Here is a 21,656-nt window from a genome sequence, read left to right as displayed (position 1 = left end):
TATAATGCTCTCTTATAATAGAAAATGTGTAATTGATATACTTGTATCAATTTACCACATGAAATATTGAGCTTCTGAATAGTATGTTAGATTAAAAATTTCAAATGTGGATATTCAATCTAATTATGAACATTCAAAAACGAAAGTAACATTCGAAAACCATTAACAACACTCAAATTTAATGGATTTTTATTTGTATCAACATTCGATTGTCCAAAAATTTTTTTAGCAAACGAATTGCACTTTCACTACATTCGCCCATCCCTATATAAGTGTTTATAGGTCTATCTATTTAACAGGCACTATCCATTTAACGTATAAGGCACACTAAGACAATGTCGACTGCATTAATATTATCTTGTGTGCTATTATGAGTGGGTGCGGAGTGCAAAAAAACACATTTTCTCCAACATTGGTGTGTCCGGTCCAAGGTGTCATCCATTACTTGTGGGAAACGTTCTCCCCCACAGGGAAAGGCAAGGAGAGCACACAGCAAGAGCTGTCCATATAGCTCCCCCTCTGGCTCCGCCCCCAGTCATTCTCCTTGCCGCTCTGAACAAGTAGCATCTACCACGGGGATGGCGAGGAGTTTGTGGTGTTAGTTGTAGTTTTTTATTCTTCTATCAAGAGTTTGTTATTTTAAAATAGTGCTGGCTTGTACTATTTACTCTATAACAGAAAAGTGATGAAGATTTCTGTTTAAGAGGGCTATGATTTTAGCACAAGTAACTAAAATCCATTACTGTTACCATGCAAGACTGTTGAAACAAGAGAACTTCAGTTGGGGGTAACAGTTTGCAGACTCATCTGCTTCAGGTATGACTAGACTCCTTCTAACAACACAGGCTAATGCTAGATGACAGTCATTTTTCCCCTCAGGGGAAACGGTAAGCCATTTTTCTTTCACCTCAGCAAAAAAGATAACAGGCTTCCCCTTTTTGTTTTTTTATGCTGGTAGACACTGTTAGGGGCTAAATCGATTGGTTTTTATTTGCAATATTATACCATTTGAAATATTTTATAAGCTCACATACACTTGGGAACGTTTTTTATTGATCTGGCTTGTTTTAGACACCTAAATCTAGTCAGGAAGGCCCCTTCACTCTAGTGTGCTGAGGGAGGAAGCCTCATTTTGGCACTTCAGCTGTGCAGTTGAATTTCAAGGCAGTGCATGCAGATTCATGTGAGAGGGTCCTGTGGTTCAGAAAGTGACTCCAAAAGGCTTTTTTCTGTGAATGGTGACCCCTAAGGAAGGTAAAAAGCTGCAGCAAGGCTGTAGCTGGGATTGTGGTGTGTAAAAACGGTTAAATCCAACAATTAGCTCTGGTTTGCTTAAGAGCTAGAGTCTCCATATTTGCTGTGCAATACTTTCTAAGCATTAAGACACTGGGGTCCAAATTTCAGAAAAATCGGATATTGCCTTCATAGTTTTTTGAACATTCAGAAATAAATGTGTCATTTTATTATTTAAAGAGACAGTAACGTTTTTGTTTAAAATCGTTTTTATTGCATTGTTTGCCTGCCTAAATCTGTTTAACATGTCTGTTCCATCAGATAACCTATGTTCTGTGTGTATAGAGACAAATGTGGTTCCCCCTTCGAGTGTTTGTGATAATTGCGCCATAGCGTCCAAACAAAATCAGGACAGCTCTGTTATTTTTCATAATGTTGCCCAAGATGATTTATCTAATGAAGGTAGTGGGGATAGCTCTACATCCTCTCCTTCTGTGTCTACACCAGCTTTGCCCGCGCAGGCAACACCTAGCGCGCCAGTGCTTATTTCTATGCAACAATTATCAGCAGTAGTGGATAATTCTATAGCAAATCTTTTATCCAAACTGCCAGTTTTTCAGAGAAAGCGTGATTGTTCAGTTTTAAATACAGATAAAAAGGATGAACAATCAGACGCTGACGATGCCTTATCTATTTTACCCTCACATCAATCGGAATTGGCTGTGAGGGAAGGGCTGTCTGAGGGTGAAATTTCATACTCAGGAAAAATGTCTCAACAGGCAGAAACAGATCTAGTGGCATTTAAGTTTAAGCTAGAACATCTCTGCGCTTTGCTTAAGGAGGTATTAGCTACTCTGGATGACTGTGATTCCATGGTAGTACCAGAGAAGTTGTGCAAATTGGACAAATTTTTAGAGGTCCCAGTGCACGACGACGCTTTTCCAATACCTAAGAGGGTAGCGAACATAGTGGAAAAGGAGTGAGAGAAGCCAGGTGTACCCTTTGCCCCACCTCCTATATTTAAGAAAATGTTTCCCATAGTAGACCCTAGAAGGGACGCATGGCAAACGGTCCCGAAAGTTGAGGGAGCTGTTTCAACACTAGCGAAGCGCACAACTATTCCTATAGAGGACAGCTGCGCTTTCAAAGATCCTATGGATAAAAAATTGGAAGGATTGCTTAAAAAGATTTTTGTTCAGCAAGGGTTCATCCTTCAACCAGCTACGTGTGTTATTACTGTCACTTCAGCGGCGTCCTTTTGGTTAGAAGAACTAGAAAGGTCGCTCCAGAAAGAGACTTCCTATGAAGAAGTCATGGACAGAATTCACGCATTAAAGTTAGCTAATTCCTTTATTTTGGATGCCGCCTTTCAAATAACGAAATTGGCGGCGAAAAACTCAGGTTTTGCTATAGTAGCGCGGAGGGCGCTTTGGCTAAAATCCTGGTCGGCAGACATGTCGTCCAAAACTAAGTTACTGAATATTCCTTTCAAGGGTAAGACCCTTTTTGGGCCGGAATTGAAGGAAATTATTTCAGACATCACTGGGGGTAAGGGCCATGCCCTCCCACAGGATAGGCCTTTTAAGGCTAAGAACAAGTCTAATTTTTGTTCCTTTAGCAATTTCAGGAACGGACCGGCTAATAACTCCACTGCCGCTAGACAAGAAGGTAACGCGGCCCAGCCCAAACCCGCTTGGAAGCCCATGCAAGGCTGGAACAAGGGTAAACAAACCAAGAAACCTGCTGCTGCTACCAAGACAGCATGAAGGGGTAGCCCCCGATCCGGGACCGGATCTGGAAGGGGGCAAACTATCTCTCTTCGCTCAGGCTTGGGCAAGAGATGTTCTGGATCCCTGGGCACTAGAGATAGTTTCCAAGGGATACCTGTTAGAATTCATGGGACTTCCTCCAAAGGGAAGGTTCCACCTGTCTCGCTTATCTTCAGACCAGATAAAGAAACAGGCATTCTTACATTGTGTAAGAGACCTATCAAAGATGGGAGTGATAAACCCAGTCCCCTCCGGGGAACAAGGTCTAGGGTTTTACTCAAACCTGTTTGTGGTTCCCAAAAAAGAGGGAACTTTCAGGCCAATTCTGGATTTAAAGATATTAAACAAGTTCCTCAGAGTTCCATCCTTCAAGATGGAAACCATTCAGACAATCTTACCAGCAATCCAGCAGGGTCAATTTTTGACTACCGTGGATCTGAAGGATGCGTATCTGCATATCCCAATCCACAAATCTCATCATCAGTTCCTGAGGTTCGCCTTTCTGGACAAACATTACCAGTTTGTGGCTCTTCCATTCGGTTTAGCCACCTCTCCCAGAATTTTCACAAAGGTGCTAGGGTCCCTTCTAGGGTCCTAAGACCGAGGGGCATCGCTGTAGCACCTTATCTAGACGACATCCTAATCCAAGCGTCGTCTCTTTCCAAAGCGAGGGCTCATACAGACATTGTGTTGGCTTTTCTCAGATCTCACGGGTGGAAAGTGAACATAGAAAAAATGTCACTGTCACCGTCCACAAGGGTTCCTTTTCTGGGAACAATAATAGATTCTGTGGAAATGAAGATCTTTCTCACAGACGTCAGAAAGACAAAGCTTCTAAAAGCTTGTCGAGTTCTTCACTCTATTCCTCAACCCTCCATAGCTCAATGCATGGAAGTAATAGGACTAATGGTCGCAGCAATGGATGTGGTTCCTTTTGCTCGAATTCATCTAAGACCATTACAGCTGTGCATGCTCAATCAGTGGAATGGGGACTATACAGACTTGTCTCCCAAATTCAAGTAGACCAGGTAACCAGGGACTCACTTCTCTGGTGGTTGACCCAGGATCACCTGTCTCAGGGAATGAGTTTCCGCAGACCGGAGTGGGTCATCGTCACGACCGATGCCAGCCTCTTGGGGTGGGGCGCGGTCTGGGACTCTCTGAAAGCTCAGGGCCTATGGTCGCGGGAAGAGTCGCTTCTCCCGATAAACATTTTGGAACTAAGAGCTATATTCAATGCGCTCCTGGCTTGGCCTCAGCTAGCGGAAGCCAGGTTCATAAGATTTCAGTCGGACAACATAACGACTGTTGCGTACATCAATCATCAGGGGGGAACAAAGAGTTCCCTAGCGATGAAGGAAGTAACCAAGATAATCCAATGGGCAGAGAATCACTCCTGCCATCTATCTGCTATTCACATCCCAGGAGTAGACAACTGGGAGGCGGACTATTTGAGTCGTCAGACTTTCCATCCGGGGGAGTGGGAACTCCATCCGGAGGTCTTTGTTCAGTTAACCCAATTATGGGGCATTCCAGACATGGATCTAATGGCGTCCCGTCAGAACTTCAAGATTCCTTGCTACGGGTCCAGATCCAGGGATCCCAAGGCGACTCTAGTGGATGCATTAGTGGCGCCTTGGTCGTTCAACCTAGCATATGTGTTTCCACCGTTTCCTCTCCTCCCCAGGCTCATAGCCAAGATCAAACAGGAGAAGGCCTCAGTGATTCTGATAGCTCCTGCGTGGCCACGCAGGACTTGGTATGCAGACCTGGTGAATATGTCATCGGCTCCACCATGGAAGCTACCTTTGAGACAGGACCTTCTAGTACAAGGTCCATTCGAACATCCCAATCTAGTTTCTCTGCAGCTGACTGCTTGGAAATTGAACGCTTGATTTTATCCAAGCGTGGGATTTCAAATTCTGTGATTGATACTCTGGTCCAAGCCAGAAAACCTGTGACTAGAAGGATTTACCATAAAATATGGAAAAAATATATCTGTTGGTGTGAATCCAAAGGATTCTCCTGGAGTAAGATTAAAATTCCAAAGATTCTCTCCTTTCTCCAAGAAGGTTTGGATAAAGGATTGTCAGCTAGTTCTCTAAAAGGACAGATTTCTGCATTATCCGTCTTGTTGCACAAATGACTGGCAGCTTTGCCAGATGTACAAGCTTTTGTTCAGGCTTTGGTTAGAATCAAGCCTGTTTACAGACCCATGACTCCTCCTTGGAGTCTAAATTTAGTTTTTTCAGTTCTTCAAGGGGTTCCGTTTGAACCTTTACATTCCATAGATATTAAGTTACTATCTTGGAAAGTTCTGTTTTTGGTTGCTATTTCTTCTGCTAGAAGAGTTTCTGAATTATCTGCTTTGCAGTGTGATCCACCCTATCTGGTGTTCCATTCAGATAAGGTTGTTTTGCACTAAGCCTGGTTTTCTTCCAAAAGTTGTTTCCAACGAGAACATCAACCAGGAAATAGTTGTTCCTTCTTTGTGTCCGAATCCAGTTTCAAAGAAGGAACGTTTATTACACAATTTAGATGTTGTTCGTGCTTTAAAGTTCTATTTAGAAGCAACAAAAGATTTTAGACAAACCTCATCCTTGTTTGTCGTTTACTCTGGTAAGAGGAGAGGTCAAAAAGCTACTGCTACCTCTCTCTCTTTCTGGCTGAAAAGCATTATCCGCTTGGCTTATGAGACTGCCGGACGGCAGCCTCCTGACCGTATCACAGCTCACTCTACTAGCGCTGTGGCTTCCACATGGGCCTATAAGAACGAGGCTTCTGTTGACCAGATATGTAAGGCAGCGACTTGGTCTTCTCTGCACACTTTTGCCAAATTCTACAAATTTTATATTTTTGCTTCTTTGGAGGCTGTTTTTGGGAGAAAGGTTTTGCAAGCCGTGGTGCCTTCTGTTTAGGTAACCTGATTTGCTCCCTCCCTTCATCCGTGTCCTAAAGCTTTGGTATTGGTTCCCACAAGTAATGGATGACGCCGTGGACCGGACACACTAATGTTGGAGAAAACAGAATTTATGCTTACCTGATAAATTACTTTCTCCAACGGTGTGTCCGGTCCACGGCCCGCCCTGTTTTTTTTAATCAGGTTGAAAAAAAAATTCTTTATACACTACAGTCACCACGGCACCCTATAGTTTCTCCTTTTTCTCCTAACCGTCGGTCGAATGACTGGGGGGCGGAGCCAGAGGGGGAGCTATATGGACAGCTCTTGCTGTGTGCTCTCCTTGCCTTTCCCTGTGGGGGAGAACGTTTCCCACAAGTAATGGATGACGCCGTGGACCGGACACACCGTTGGAGAAAGTAATTTATCAGGTAAGCATAAATTCTGTTATTACCATCAAATAAATGGAAAAAAAACAAATAAAACATATCTACAAGATGTCAACAGTTGTGACATGCAGAGAGAGAGAGAGAGTCGATTGTCAGGAGAGAATGCGGATGTGCGGCCTGGTCAGTTGGTGAAAGCGACTGGGCATCAAAAAGGGCAGTTGTATTATTTTGTGTATCGATTTGGTTTTCGGTGATTGACAGCCATAATTGGTCTGTAACGGTGCTATTGTTGGAAAATGAAGATGAAATATAGTTGGAGTTATCAAGCTCGGTTGTGTTTAACTCTGTAAGATTGTGATTGTTATGATAAAAAAATATAATGGCTGATCCCATTTTTTTTAATATCATACGAGGATTTCAGAAAAATTAAAACCGAGTCCATAGTTAGATCATTTTAATACTGCATTGCTGCTTGCAGATAAAACTTTAGAGCATTTGTGTTTTTACTTTTATGTTCATTTAAAACACATTCTAAAACTCCATAAATAATTTATTCAATTTTCTGTAAACTGAATTGTGTGTAACTAATATTATTTGCTTCTCTATTTTTATGTTTTGCTTTGTTATTTTTCACAGGGATGTGTTAATATATTGCTGTTAACATCAGTAGGAGAAACATTAAGGTAAATAACATTTTCCAAATATGTTTTTGACGGCTCATATAGGACATCAAGCATGCACCTCACAAGCAATAAATTGTGACTGCGTGTTTGAGTTTAGATTGTTAAAAATGGTCATGACTGTTCCCAATAAGATAAGATCATGTTTAAGATCATTATATTTCATAATGTAAGGGAGGAGGTAAAAAATCTTTCCGAGTCTGAAAATCCATATTTTGTTTTTGTAATTATTAATGGTGACAGCCAATATTAAGATAGATTAGCGCTAAGGGGTTTATCGCAACTCTTTTCACACATCAGAAGTAGCGCGCGTATTATGAGTTGAAAGTAAATGAGTTTGCTTGAGCGCAATTGAATTTAAAGAGACACAAGTAAACTTTCATGATTCAGATAGTGCATGCCATTTTAAACAACGTTCCAATTTACTTCTATTAACAACTTCTATTAACAAAATGTGCACAGCCTTTTTATATTTACACTTTTTTGAGTAACCAGCTACTATTGAGCATGTGCAAGAATTCACAGAATATACGTATTTGCATTTGTTATTGGCTTATGGCTGTCACATGATGCAGTGGGAGTGGAAATTTGTCAGAAAAAAATCTACTACTCATTTGAGGTTCAGACTAAGTTCTATTGCATTGTCTTGTTATCATGCATCTGTTGATTATGCAAATCTACTGTATTTACTGGTCCTTTAACGCATGTGGTGTTAGCACCACTTCAGAGCTCTGGTCACGAGAGTCAAAAAAGTTGTACAAAACACATCAAAAATACATTTAAAAGTACAGTTACACTTATAATAACACTGTCTAATAAAATTATTTTAAAAAAACTACATTAAAAAAGTTGTTAGGGTTTAAAGATATGAGGTCTCAGGTGTTAGAAAAAAAGGCCTGCAAAGGGCTTTAACATAGAGATACATACACACACACATCTAAATATGCTAAAAAATCTTACTTTTAGCGAATTTAACACGCAAGCGGGAGTGATAAATAGTGCATAACTTGTAATCTAGCCCATTATTTCAAAATAATCAAAAATAGTTAAAGGACACATTTCCCAGCACATATTACACGACTACATCAAATATGAAAAAACATAATTTATGCTTACCTGATAAATTTATTTCTCATGTAGTGTATCCAGTCCACGAATCATCCATTACTTGTGGGATATTCTCCTTCCCAACAGGAAGTTGCAAGAGGATCACCCACAGCAGAGCTGCTATATAGCTCCTCCCCTCACTGCCATATCCAGTCATTCGACCGAAACAAGCCTTGAAAAGGAGAAACCATAGGGTGCAGTGGTGACTGTAGTTTAATTAAAATTTAGACCTGCCTGAAAAGGACAGGGCGGGCCGTGGACTGGATACACTACAAGAGAAATAAATTTATCAGGTAAGCATAAATTATGTTTTCTCTTGTTAAGTGTATCCAGTCCACGGATCATCCATTACTTGTGGGATACCAATACCAAAGCCAAAGTACACGGATGATGGGAGGGACAAGGCAGGAACTTAAACGGAAGGAACCACTGCCTGTAGAACCTTTCTCCCAAAAACAGCCTCCGAAGAAGAAAAAATATCAAATTTGTAAAATTTGGAAAAAGTATGAAGGGAAGACCAAGTTGCAGCCTTGCAAATCTGTTCAACAGAGGCCTCATTTTTAAAGGCCCAGGTGGAAGCCACAGCTCTAGTAGAATGAGCTGTAATCCTTTCAGGAGGCTGCTGTCCAGCAGTCTCATAGGCTAAACGGATTATACCCTGAAGCCAAAAAGAAAGAGAGGTTGCCGAGGCCTTCTGACCTCTCCTCTGTCCAGAGTAAACAACAAACAGGTTAGATGTTTGGCGAAAATCTTTAGTAGCCTGTAAGTAAAACTTCAAGGCACGGACTACGTCTAGATTATGCAAAAGACATTCCTTCTTTGAAGAAGGATTAGGACATAATGATGGAACGACAATCTCTTGATTGATATTCTTGTTAGAAACCACCTTAGGTAAAAACCCAGGTTTTGTACGCAGAACAACTTTATCTGAATGAAAGATCAGATAAGGAGAATCACAATGTAAGGCAGATAACTCCGAGACTCTTCGAGCCGAGGAAATAGCCATCAGAAAAAGAACTTTCCATGAAAGAAGTTTGATATCAATAGAATGAAGGGGTTCAAACGGAACCCCTTGAAGAACTTTAAGAACCAAGTTTAAGCTCCATGGGAGGAGCAACAGGTTTAAACACAGGCCTAATTCTAACTAAAGCCTGACAAAATGCCTGAACGTCTGGAACTTCTGCCAGACGCTTGTGTAAAAGAATAGACAGAGCAGAAATCTGTCCCTTTAAAGAACTAGCTGATAATCCTTTGTCCAAACCCTCTTGGAGGAAGGACAATATCCTAGGAATCCTAACCCTACTCCATGAGTAATTCTTGGATTCACACCAATGAAGATATTTACGCCATATCTTGTGGTAAATTTTCCTGGTGACAGGCTTTCGTGCCTGTATTAAGGTATCAATTACTGACTCGGAGAAGCCACGCTTTGATAGGATCAAGCGTTCAATCTCCATGCAGTCAGTCTCAGAGAAAGTAGATTCGGATGATTGAAAGGACCTTGTATTAGAAGGTCTTGTCTCAGAGGCAGAGTCCATGGTGGAAAGGATGACATGTCCACTAGGTCTGCATACCAGGTCCTGCGTGGCCACGCAGGCGCTATCAATATCACCGATGCTCTTTCCTGTTTGATTTTGGCAATCAGACGAGGGAGCAGAGGAAACGGTGGAAACACATAAGCCAGGTTGAAGAACCAAGGCGCTGCTAGAGCATCTATCAGTGCCGCTTCTGGGTCCCTGGACCTAGATCCATAACAAGGAAGCTTGGCGTTCTGGCAAGACGCCATGAGATCCAATTCTGGTTTGCCCCGACGGAGAACCAATTGAGCAAACAACTCCGGATGGAGTTCCCATTCCCCCGGATGAAAAGTCTGACGACTTAGAAAATCCGCCTCCCAGTTCTCTACACCTGGGATATGGATCGCTGACAGGTGGCAAGAGTGAGTCTCTGCCCAGTGAATTATCTTGGAGACTTCTGACATCGCTAGGGAACTCCTGGTTCCCCCTTGATGGTTGATGTAAGCCACAGTCGTGATGTTGTCCGACTGAAATCTGATGAACCTCAGTGTTGCTAGCTGAGGCCAAGCCAGAAGAGCATTGAATATTGCTCTTAACTCCAGAATATTTATTGGGAGGAGTTTCTCCTCCTGAGTCCATGAACCCTGAGCCTTCAGGGAGTTCCAGACTGCACCCCAACCTAGAAGGCTGGCATCTGTTGTTACAATTGTCCAATCTGGTCTGCGAAAGGTCATACCCTTGGACAGATGGGCCCGAGATAACCACCAGAGAAGAGAATCTCTGGTTTCCTGATCCAGATTTAGTAGAGGGGACAAATCTGTGTAATCCCCATTCCACTGACTGAGCATGCATAATTGCAGCGGTCTGAGATGCAGGCGCGCGAATGGCACTATGTCCATCGCCGCTACCATTAAGCCGATTACTTCCATGCACTGAGCCACCGTGGGGTGCGGAATGGAGTGAAGAACACGGCAAGCATTTAGAAGTTTTGATAACCTGGACTCCGTCAGGTAAATTTTCATTTCTACAGAATCTATTAGAGTCCCTAGGAAGGAAACCCTCGTGAGAGGAGATAGAGAACTCTTTTCTTCGTTCACTTTCCACCCATGCGACCTCAGGAATGCCAGAACTATCTCTGTATGAGATTTGGCAATTTGAAACATATCGTCCAGGTAAGGAGCCACCGCTATGCCTCGCGGTCTTAGGACCGCCAGAAGTGAGCCCAGAACCTTTGTAAAAATTCTTGGGGCTGTAGCCAACCCGAATGGAAGAGCTACAAATTGGTAATGCCTGTCTAGAAAGGCAAACCTCAGGAACTGATGATGATTCTTGTGAATCGGAATGTGAAGGTAGGCATCCTTTAAGTCCACTGTGGTCATGTACTGACCCTCTTGGATCATGGGTAAAATGGTTCGAATAGTTTCCATCTTGAATGACGGAACTCTGAGGAATTTGTTTAGGATCTTTAAATCCAAAATTCGTCTGAATGTTCCCTCTTATTTGGGAACCACAAACAGATTTGAATAAAACCCCTGTCCTTGTTCCATCCGCGGAACTGGATGGATCACTCCCATTACAAGGAGATCTTGTACGCAGCTTAGGAATGCCTCTTTCTTTATCTGGTTTGCAGATAATCTTGAAAGGTGAAATCTCCCTTGTGGAGGAGAAGCTTTGAAGTCCAGAAGATATCCCTGAGATATGATCTCCAACGCCCAGGGATCCTGAACATCTCTTGCCCATGCCTGGGCGAAGAGAGAGAGTCTGCCCCCTACTAGATCCGTTGTCGGATAGGGGGCCGCTCCTTCATGCTGTCTTAGAGGCAGCAGCAGGCTTTCTGGCCTGCTTGCCCTTGTTCCAGGACTGGTTAGGTTTCCAGGCCTGCTTGGATTGAGCAAAAGTTCCCTCTTGTTTTTGAAGCAGAGGAAGTTGATGCTGCACCTGCCTTGAAATTTCGAAAGGCACGAAAATTAGACTGTTTGGCCTTTGATTTGGCCCTGTCCTGAGGAAGGGTATGACCCTTACCTCCAGTAATGTCAGGAATAATTTCTTTCAAACCAGGCCCGAATAAGGTCTGCCCCTTGAAAGGAATGTTGAGTAATTTAGACTTGAAGTCACATCAGCTGACCTGGATTTGAGCCATAGCGCCCTATGCGCCTGGATGGCGAATCCGGAATTCTTAGCCGTTAGTTTAGTCAAATGAACAATGGCATCAGAAACAAATGAGTTAGCTAGCTTAAGAGTTCTAAGCTTGTCAACAATTTCAGTCAATGGAGTTGTATGGATGGCCTCTTCCAGGGCCTCAAGTCAGAATGCCGCCGCAGCAGTGACAGGCGCAATGCATGCAAGGGGCTGTAAAATAAAACCTTGTTGAATAAACATTTTCTTAAGGTAACCCTCTAATTTTTTATCCATTGGATCTGAAAAAGCACAACTGTCCTCAACCGGGATAGTGGTACGCTTTGCTAAAGTAGAAACTGCTCCCTCCACCTTAGGGACAGTCTGCCATAAGTCCTGTGTAGTGGCATCTATTGGAAACATTTTTCTAAATATAGGAGGTGGGGAAAAGGGCACACCGGGCCTATCCCACTCCTTACTAATAATTTCTGTAAGCCTTTTAGGTATTGGAAAAACATCAGTACTCACCGGCACTGCATAGTATTTATCCAGCCTACACAATTTCTCTGGCACTGCAATTGTGTCACAGTCATTCAGAGCAGCTAATACCTCCCCAAGCAATACACGAAGGTTCTCAAGCTTAAATTTAAAATTAGAAATCTCTGAATCAGGTCTCCCCGATTCAGAGACGTCACCCACAGACTGAAGCTCTCCGTCCTCAGGTTCTGCATATTGTGACGCAGTATTAGACATGGCTCTTACAGCATCTACGCGCTCTGTATCTCGTCTAACCCCAGAGCTATCGCGCTTGCCTCTCAATTCAGGCAATCTGGATAATACCTCTGACAGGGTATTATTCATGATTGCAGCCATGTCCTGCAAAGTAATCGCTATGGGCGTCCCTGATGTACTTGGCGCCATATTAGCGTGCGTCCCTTGAGCGGGAGGCGAAGGGTCCGACACGTGGGGAGAGTTAGTCGGCATAACTTCCCCCTCGACAGACCCCTCTGGTGACAATTCTTTTATAGATAAAGACTGATCTTTACTGTTTAAGGTGAAATCAATACATTTAGTACACATTCTCCTATGGGGCTCCACCATGGCTTTTAAACATAATGAACAAGTATCCTCTGTTTCAGACATGTTTGTACAGACTAGCAATGAGACTAGCAAGCTTGGAAAACACTTTAAAGCAAGTTAACAAGCAATATAAAAAAACGTTACTGTGCCTTTAAGAGAAACAAATTTTGACAACATTTTAAATAACAGTGAAAAAAGGCAGTTACACTAACAAAATTTTTACAGTGTATGTAACAAGTCAGCAGAGCATTGCACCCACTTGCAAATGGATGATTAACCCCTTAATAACAAAAACAGAATAATAAATGACAAAAACGTTTTTTAAACACAGTCACAACAACTGCCACAGTCTACTGTGATTGTTACCCTCCTCAAACACGACTTTGAAGCCTTTTGAGCCCTTCAGAGATGTCCTGGATCATGCAGAGGGAAGCTGAATGTCTCTGTCAGTATTTTTCTCATATTGCAACAGTGGAAAGCTTCAGGAAACTGTTTCTAGGCAAAAATCAAGCCAGCCATGTGGAAAAAAAAACTAGGCCCCAATAAGTTTTGTCACCAAACATATATAAAAACGATTAACATGCCAGCAAACGTTTTATATTACACTTTTATAAGAGTATGTATCTCTGTTAATAAGCCTGATACCAGTCGCTATCACTGCATTTAAGGCTTAACTTACATTAATCCGGTATCAGCAGCATTTTTCTAGCAAATTCCATCCCTAGAAATATATTAACTGCACATACCTTATTGCAGGAAAACCTGCACGCCATTCCCCCTCAGAAGTTACCTCACTCCTCAGAATATGTAAGAACGGCAGTGGATCTTAGTTACTTCTGCTAAGATCATAGAAATCACAGGCAGATTCTTCTTCTAATGCTGCCTGAGATGAAACAGTACACTCCGGTACCATTTAAAAATAACAAACTTTTGATTGAAGTTAAAAAACTAACTATAATACACCACTCTCCTCTTACTACGTCCATCTTTGTTGAGAGTTGCAAGAGAATGACTGGATATGGCAGTGAGGGGAGGAGCTATATAGCAGCTCTGCTGTGGGTGATCCTCTTGCAACTTCCTGTTGGGAAGGAGAATATCCCACAAGTAATGGATGATCCGTGGACTGGATACACTTAACAAGATAAAATATTTTTCTTTCCTATGACATGGAGAGTCCACAACATCATTCCAATTACTAGTGGGGATATTCAGCTCCTGGCCAGCAAGAGGAGGCAAAGAGCACCCTAGCAAAGCTGTTAAGTGTAACTCCCCTTACTCATAATCCCCAGTCATTCTCTTTGCCTCTGTCAATGGAGGATTTGCGAAAATGATGTCTGAAGATATTTCATCCTTTTATGGGTACATTTCCCTGCAAGCAAGGATTAGGGGCTATGCTGTGTCCATGTCAATCTCTTTAGTAAGAGTAATGGTGGCTATTAGCAGAAAGTGGCGAGGTTGTCTTTGCTTTATTTCTAACATTATTGCTACCCCTTCATAGAAAGCCAGGGTTGGATACTCTGTTCTTTCTTTTTCTTCAGGTCCCTGATAGAGAGTGGAGTATCTATCACAACCATACCTCCCAACATTTCAAAATTCAAAAGAGGGACACCCCCCCTTGCGGCAAAAAATTTAAATGTGGTGGGCAGGAGCAGGGACGGGGCTTAAAAAAATTATAAGACCAAAGTAATATAAATAAAATTCTAAATAAAGTCATATCTTTTAATACTCTTAGGCACCAAATCAAACACAAGCTCAGACCACTGGTATAGATATGTGAGCTATGTATTTAATTAGTCTTTGCAGAGACAGTGCTAAATATTTTTATCTTAATTGGACATTTAATAATAGATTCTTTAAAACTGCTCTCTGCATTCCCCATTAATATTCTAGATTCTGGCCTTTAAATTCAGCAAAAATGCACAGTAACACACTACATAGCATACACTTACACATGCAGATACACACACACACACACACAATACATAGCATACACTTACACATACAGATACACACACACTACATATCATACACTTATACATGTAGATACACACACACGCGCACACACACTACATAGCATACACTTATACATACATATACACACACACACTACATAGCATACACTTACACATGCAGATATACATACACACACACACAAACACTACATAGCATACACTTATACAGGCAGATACACACACACACTACACAGCATACACTTAAACATGCAGATACACAGACACTACATAGCATACACTTATACATGCAGATACACACACACACACACTACATAGCATACACTTATACATGCAGATACACACACACACTTATACATACAGATACACACACGCACTACATAGCTTACATTTATACATGCAGACACACACACTACATAGCATACACTTATACATGCAGATACACACACACACACACACTACATAGCTTACACTTATACATGCAGATACACACACACACACACACACAACAGTGCATAAACTTATACATGCAGATACACACACACACTTATAGGTACAGATAGACACACACTACATCATGTATGGGTATCTGGTAATTCATTGTATGGGGTCCTGGGGTTGGCAAGCACATTAGCTGGCAGTCTGCGGCTGCCACTGTTCGTTACCCTGGTGTTAGCACTGCTCATTGTTTAAAACTGAAGGCATGCTTGTATTATCACCAGGGGTTAGACGTCATCACTACCAGCGGTAGGTTAGAGAGGTCACCATTACCTGAGGTCAGAGGGTATACAGCCTTCTTACTCCTGCTTAACCCACACACCATTCCTTCTCCACAGGGAATCTAACATATATCTAACCCTGGGAGTATGGGCCCCATAGAATTTTTTTCATTTTTTTTAAATGCATGGGGCAATGCGGGACAGATGGATAGCAACCCGGGACAGCAGGACAGACCCCTAAAATCAGGACTGTCCCGCGAAAATCAGGACAGTTGAGGGGTATGTCACAACTAAGAATCTTTTTCTGCCCTGCAGCTGGATCCAGGTCCCTGACGAATTCTGTCAGTCCTGAGATGATATGCCTGCCCTGCAGCTGAGATCTCCATAAGGCAAGTGCTTATTCCCTTCTAGGTGAGAAGGTTCAAGCACATTGGGGATTAGTCCTCCCTGTTAATATTGGAGAGTTTTAAAATCTCTTTATGTTCGGGATTTAACTAATGGGCTGTAGGTACAGGTCTCTGGGGGGATAAAGACCCTTTGAGCGGCTAAATAAGACTAAGGCACTTTTTTAGTATAATGTTTAATATATTAAGATTTCTTTTAGAACAGTTTAGCCGCCAGTGTGTGTGTATAAGGGGACTCATAATTATTCCCTTTCTATTTATTAACCTAAAAATTGTTTTTTTTCTGCTTCTACTAATGGGCTGTGACGCAGCTTTCAGACGGGAGCCGTTTTTACTGAGTAGCTGACTCACTAAGCGTAAATACCTATAACCACCATTGTGTGCATATAAGGGGTCTTATATATTATCTACCGTGATTAGGCTGCGACGCAGCTTACAGGCGGGAGAATTTTTACTGAGTATCTGACTCATTATGTGGGTAATATGGCAAGCATTACTGTGATAGCGCCATTTCTCCCATTAAATGTTTTTACTTTTAATCAGGTACACTCTGGGCTCTACTGGTCTGTCATGTCAGTCTGACTGGTAGTCCCTTATGGTGTAACAGGTTGTGTGTCTTGTACTACTTGGGCACTTTTAAAATAACGTCTTTTGCACATTATGACGTCTACATTATTTTTCTTGCAAGGGGACTATGTGCGGCTCAGTCAGCACGCTTTGGAGTGGGCGTGGCCTAAACTGTTTCAAACTAATCAGTTCAGTCTGGTGAACTGATTCATACAGTTCAATGAAAAGAACCAGTTCAAAAGAACGATTCGTTCACAAACTGGACATCTCTCTTCACATCCAGAGATCCCTGTTTTTGCTGCGGTAATAATGCAGCCTTACCATTGTAGGCAGACTGTTAGGGATCTCTGATGTTGTAGGAAGGGGATTCAGTGTACACTGCAAGCTGTGGAGTTCAGCTCTTTTCGGTGTCTCATAAAGTGTGATTTGAGGCTAGAAGGGAGTTTAGTGTCCTTCCTCCCCCAAACTTGTTTTATATTAGCCTTTGTGTTTAGGTTATGCCACAAGTCAGCTATATGAATCTGCATGGTGGCAGTTTCAATATGATTACATGCTCAATTTTTACTCTTGAGTATGAGCATGAGGATAACCGTTTTAATGTTTTATTTATCCTAATATGCATTCAATTGTATGTTGGTGCACTTTTAGGTGTTTTTAAGTTTCTGTGTTTGTACTGTTAATTTTCTGTACCTTACAGAAACTTTCTGGGATTTCTTTTTTTTTTTATTATTTTTATTGGAAAGAGACACAGTAATCAACAAACAATCCACAAGATCACAAAGGTATGGTGCGCAGACCAGTAAACATCAAGCAAGTTAGACCAAACTAGTATAGTAATTCTTGTTCAAAATAGCCTTTATACATAGGACCAGTGAGTGTCCAATCCCACGCTTCCAGTATTTTTCCTTTTCTCAGCAAGTTTAGGGTTCTCTCTATGTTGAATATGTTCCGGTCTGTTACATATGTTGTCTGAGACATCTGCGATCACTCCGTCTCTAACTTTTCCGTTTTTTTAACCTAATAAACTTAACTTATTTAACACAATAACAATTAACATCCTAAGGGGAGAGAGGGGGGGGGGGAAGAATTGGTTCTGCCTCTTGTCCTCCTATTTATGTAAGCGTTTCAATACTAGTGGGTGTCAAAACAGCATCTAATCAAATACCCTGTTACCGCTTTGATTCCCCAATGAGTCTCTTAGGGCCTGCCACTCTCCTCTCAATATTGCCATTAGAATAACCTCATGTTGCATAAATGGCCTAAGAATTTGTTGTTGTAAAGAGGAGGTAAAAGTAATAATTAATGGTTGCCATTTTTTAAGAAATGGTTGGAGCCTATACTTTGTATCCAGCTTAACATCATGCTGTTCAGTGAAAAGCTGTTTTAACAGATTACATTTAAATTGGGCTATGGTTGTTGGGTGCTTATAAATCCATCTAGTTAAAATGCAGTCTTGCCAATAATATGCATAGCGTCAGGATTTTGTGCAAGTTTTTGTGTGAGTCGTTCCATTGGAATAGGTATATTTTGTCTATGTCTATAGTAAGATTTATGTGGGATGTTGATCGTACCCAGTATTGGAAGTGTCCCCAACAACGTCTAATTAGCGGGCAGGAAAATAAATAATGCTGGAGGGTTGGAGATTCAGTGTTACACTTAACACATCTGTTAGGGTGGTGTGAGTTCCATTTAGATAATCTATTTGGGGTGATATAGTCTTTATGCAACATTCTAGTTTGTGCCTCCCTTAGTGAGAGTGCTAAGGTTGTTGCCCTGGTCAATGCCTGGCTCTTTGTCAAGTCTTGAATAGTAATTTGTGTTGGGAATTCTAGTCTTAATTTATCCAATATGTTTGTTTGTAAAATTGCTTCTTTTTTTCAGTAGATATTTGTAAAAGTCAGAGATAGTAAAGATCCCTATTTTGCGAGACAGCAAAGGGTGAAACATTCCAGAACTCTGGGTCATTCCTTTGGAGCTCTGAAATATAGTGTGTCATCTGCAGGTACATGTAGAAGTGTTTGCGTGGGATTTGGAATTTGGTTCCCAGCTCCTGAAATGATCTGATTGAGTGCGTTAAGGGGTCCAACACGTCACCTACCATCCTAATCCCTATAGTGTTCCAAATATGGAATGGTTCACAGTCATTACCTGCCAGGAATTCTTGGTTTCCAACCAAAGGTATAAATTTAGGTGTGAGATGTTTGTTTCCCATGTATTTATTAATTAAACTCCAGGCTCGTAGGGGATCTCAATATAAAGGATTGCAATTGATGAGTTTCTTGTAAGAACGCTATGTCAGTCCCCACGTTCCAGGTTACAATTTAAAGAGACATCAAGGGGGTGGTTTTTGTGGTTGAGGTAGAGCAAAAAAAAAAAAAAAAAGGGGGGGGGGGCATCGTGGCAATAGAGAGATAAAATGTACAGCCATTCACTACTCCAGTGCAGAAGGTGTGGCCATTGAGACGTTTTCATAAATGTCCAAGAGATGTGTTCACACTTACAGACCATCTGCATGAAGCAGGGAAACAGCTGGCTCTGTGGGCTAGTCCTTCCAGGTGATATACAGTGATCAATACATAACTTAAACCTATCTAGCCTCGAGTGTAGTATGCTTAGATAAAAAAAATTGCCAAAACCAAAAAGTTCACAAATTTTAAGCAATCAACATTGTAAAGAAACTTATAAGATTTTCTAGCATCTCGTCTGACTCTAAGAGTCTGTATAGGAACAATAATGTGCAATCCAGACATTGAATGCACAAGTATGTGCTTGCCCGGGTTATGCAAACATGTCATAACTGTACATAATAATACAAACAAATCATTGAACAAAACTATTAGTAAACACAGGAAGTACAGACAAGATACAGCTATGCTTACTTTTATGTTAAACTGTTTAACACATTGTGAGGTAGCTGTTTTGCTCCCTCGGACCTGGTAAAACCCTGTCCGCAATGAGCAAAGGGACTTGCGCCTCTTCTTTTCCATTAACTCTATGACAGAATTGTGAAACTCATATAGAAACATTATAGCACAAAAAAAAGTTTAACAACATTAAACAGTATACTCATCTTGACTTCAGTATCATTCTTTTGTAGAGAGCCCATGTAAAATAGGGTCCATTGACTCTCGAACATTACCCAATTTGAGGGCTGGGCACCACTGTTGTAACCTCTCCTTTCCCCTTGGTGAGACCGAGGGGTGGGAAGTTGACCAAACTTGTAGAGTCAAAAGTCTCCATTTTTATTCCCTTTTGAGTATCGTTTATCACTCATGTGACGTCGACTTTTATTCATGGAGGAAGTTGTTGATTCTCCATTGCGAGGTAGCTTTGTAGTGCTTGCGGTGAGTGGAAGGACTTGGTTCCATATGTTGTGTGAAGGCACAGCTTTACTGGGTAGAGTAATGCCACCTGCTGTCCCTGTTCATGAAGCTGTGAGCAGAGAGGAGCAAACTCATTTAGAAGTCCACGGAGAGGTACAGTCATTGCAACTCAAGCACAATGGAAGCCCCAAACTGGAAATGCTGCCGGAGAGTAAAGGTCACCCAATGCTCTGCTTTCTCCTGGAGTGCCGTAGCAGCGGAGGAACCAAATCCACAAAGCAAGTACAAGTAGAATAAAGTAGCAGGCACTACACAAAAGTGTATATAAAAGTCCAAAATGTATTCAGAAAAAATTTTAAAAATTTCAAGATATGCAAAATAGACGAAAAAGGACTGTACAGACAATGACAGTGGGACATAGACAGACGTCTGAGGCGTTTAATGCACACTGGTCACTTAACAGTTAATGTTGTTTGGGTAAGGGTATAAGTAGCACATCTTTCTCTGTACATGATATGTCTATGAGTAAGCTCCTGTAGGGGGCGCAAAACACTTGAAATTTTTATAATTTTTTTGAATACATTTTGGACATTTTATATACACCTTCGTGTAAGTGCCTGCTACTTTCTTCTACTCGAGCAACTCCTTTCTCTGTTTTTTAATTCCATGGAGAAATCTTGAAAAAAAATAAGTCGTGAGCCTTCATAGATAATTTCCTTGCGGGCTCTGTATGCTCGTAGTATCTTCAACTTTTCTTGAAAATTTAAACACTTAAATATGACCTGTCTGGGACTCATCTTGATATGTTCAAGAGTCCTTTCCGGACCAACCCGGTGAGCTATCTCCACATCTATGGGGAGGATATCAGGGAATATCCAACATTTTGGGTAATGTTAATGCTGTAAACTCCAGAAGATCTTTTCGCTTTATAGATTCCGTAACACCTACTATTCGCAGGTTATTGTATCTACTTCTGTTCTTCAAGTTCTCGACCCAGTCCTGGAGCAATTGATTCTGTTTGACAAGTTGTTTAAGAGATGCTTCAGAGTTTGTCTATCTTCAACATCAGAAATACGGGCTTCAGCGGAGCTCAATCTTGAGGAAAACTGATGCACCTCAGTCATTAGGGTATCCACCCCAGATTCTAAAGATTCCATCTTTGGGAGGAAAAAGGATTTATGTTCCTGTAATAAAGAGGCTTGTTCAACAACCTGTGCTGAGTGTTCTCCAATAGCCAGCTGTTCAGTGTGAATTTCAACAGTGTGTTTTTGTTTTCTATCCATTGTTTTCCCTTTGTGGCTCATGGTATATTTTACAGAGGGTGAAAGTTTTTGAAAATATTTGTCTACTTTCATGAGACCCCCCAGACTAGTACGTGTCTGAGTAGGTTTGTTGCATGGAATTGGAACTGGTGTAATCATCCACTTAATACTGATTCAAAATATAGAGAGCAGGTAGCCCAGAGAGTATGTTACAAGAGCTGTTCTGTAATGTGACACTGTGCTGCCTTAAAATGCAGTTTTGCTGGGCGCGCGGATATCTAGTCGCTTTGCTTATTGCACTTGTTGTTACTTAAGTGTTTGTCTGTGTCACTAGTCAGACGCAGCGGCGAAACTACAGGGGGTGCAGAGGTCGCAATTGCGACTGGGCCCCCAAGGGTGGGGGCCCAGCTTAAAAAAATAAACAATTCAAATGAAAAACATTAACCTGCCACTACCTGCACTGATATCATGTGAGTGTGACATGATTCTTCACTAGTGTCTCTGACTACAGGGGTTAGTATTTCTGTTTTACCCATTGGTGTTTATGTGTGTGTGTGTGTGTGTGTGTGTATGTGACTGTGTGTGTATTTATGCATGTATGTATGTGTGTGTGTGTGTATGT

The 21,656-nt window shown here is 41.6% G+C and overlaps 1 protein-coding gene across 1 annotated transcript in view; it reads left to right on the top strand.

Moving 5' to 3' along the window:
• LOC128652635 (WD repeat-containing protein 64-like) overlaps positions 1–21,656 on the top strand; it is a 385,941-nt gene that overhangs the window by 109,584 nt on the left and 254,701 nt on the right. The window contains exon 11 of the mRNA XM_053705567.1: positions 6,927–6,973. Coding sequence (XP_053561542.1) covers positions 6,927–6,973 — 47 coding nt within the window. The remainder of the gene's footprint in view (positions 1–6,926; positions 6,974–21,656) is intronic.

The sequence above is a fragment of the Bombina bombina genome, chromosome 3 (assembly GCF_027579735.1).
Source record: "Bombina bombina isolate aBomBom1 chromosome 3, aBomBom1.pri, whole genome shotgun sequence".
Lineage (NCBI taxonomy): Eukaryota > Metazoa > Chordata > Amphibia > Anura > Bombinatoridae > Bombina > Bombina bombina.
Note: the sequence above shows the minus strand (reverse complement) of the source record. Positions and strands in the feature narration are given on the sequence as shown.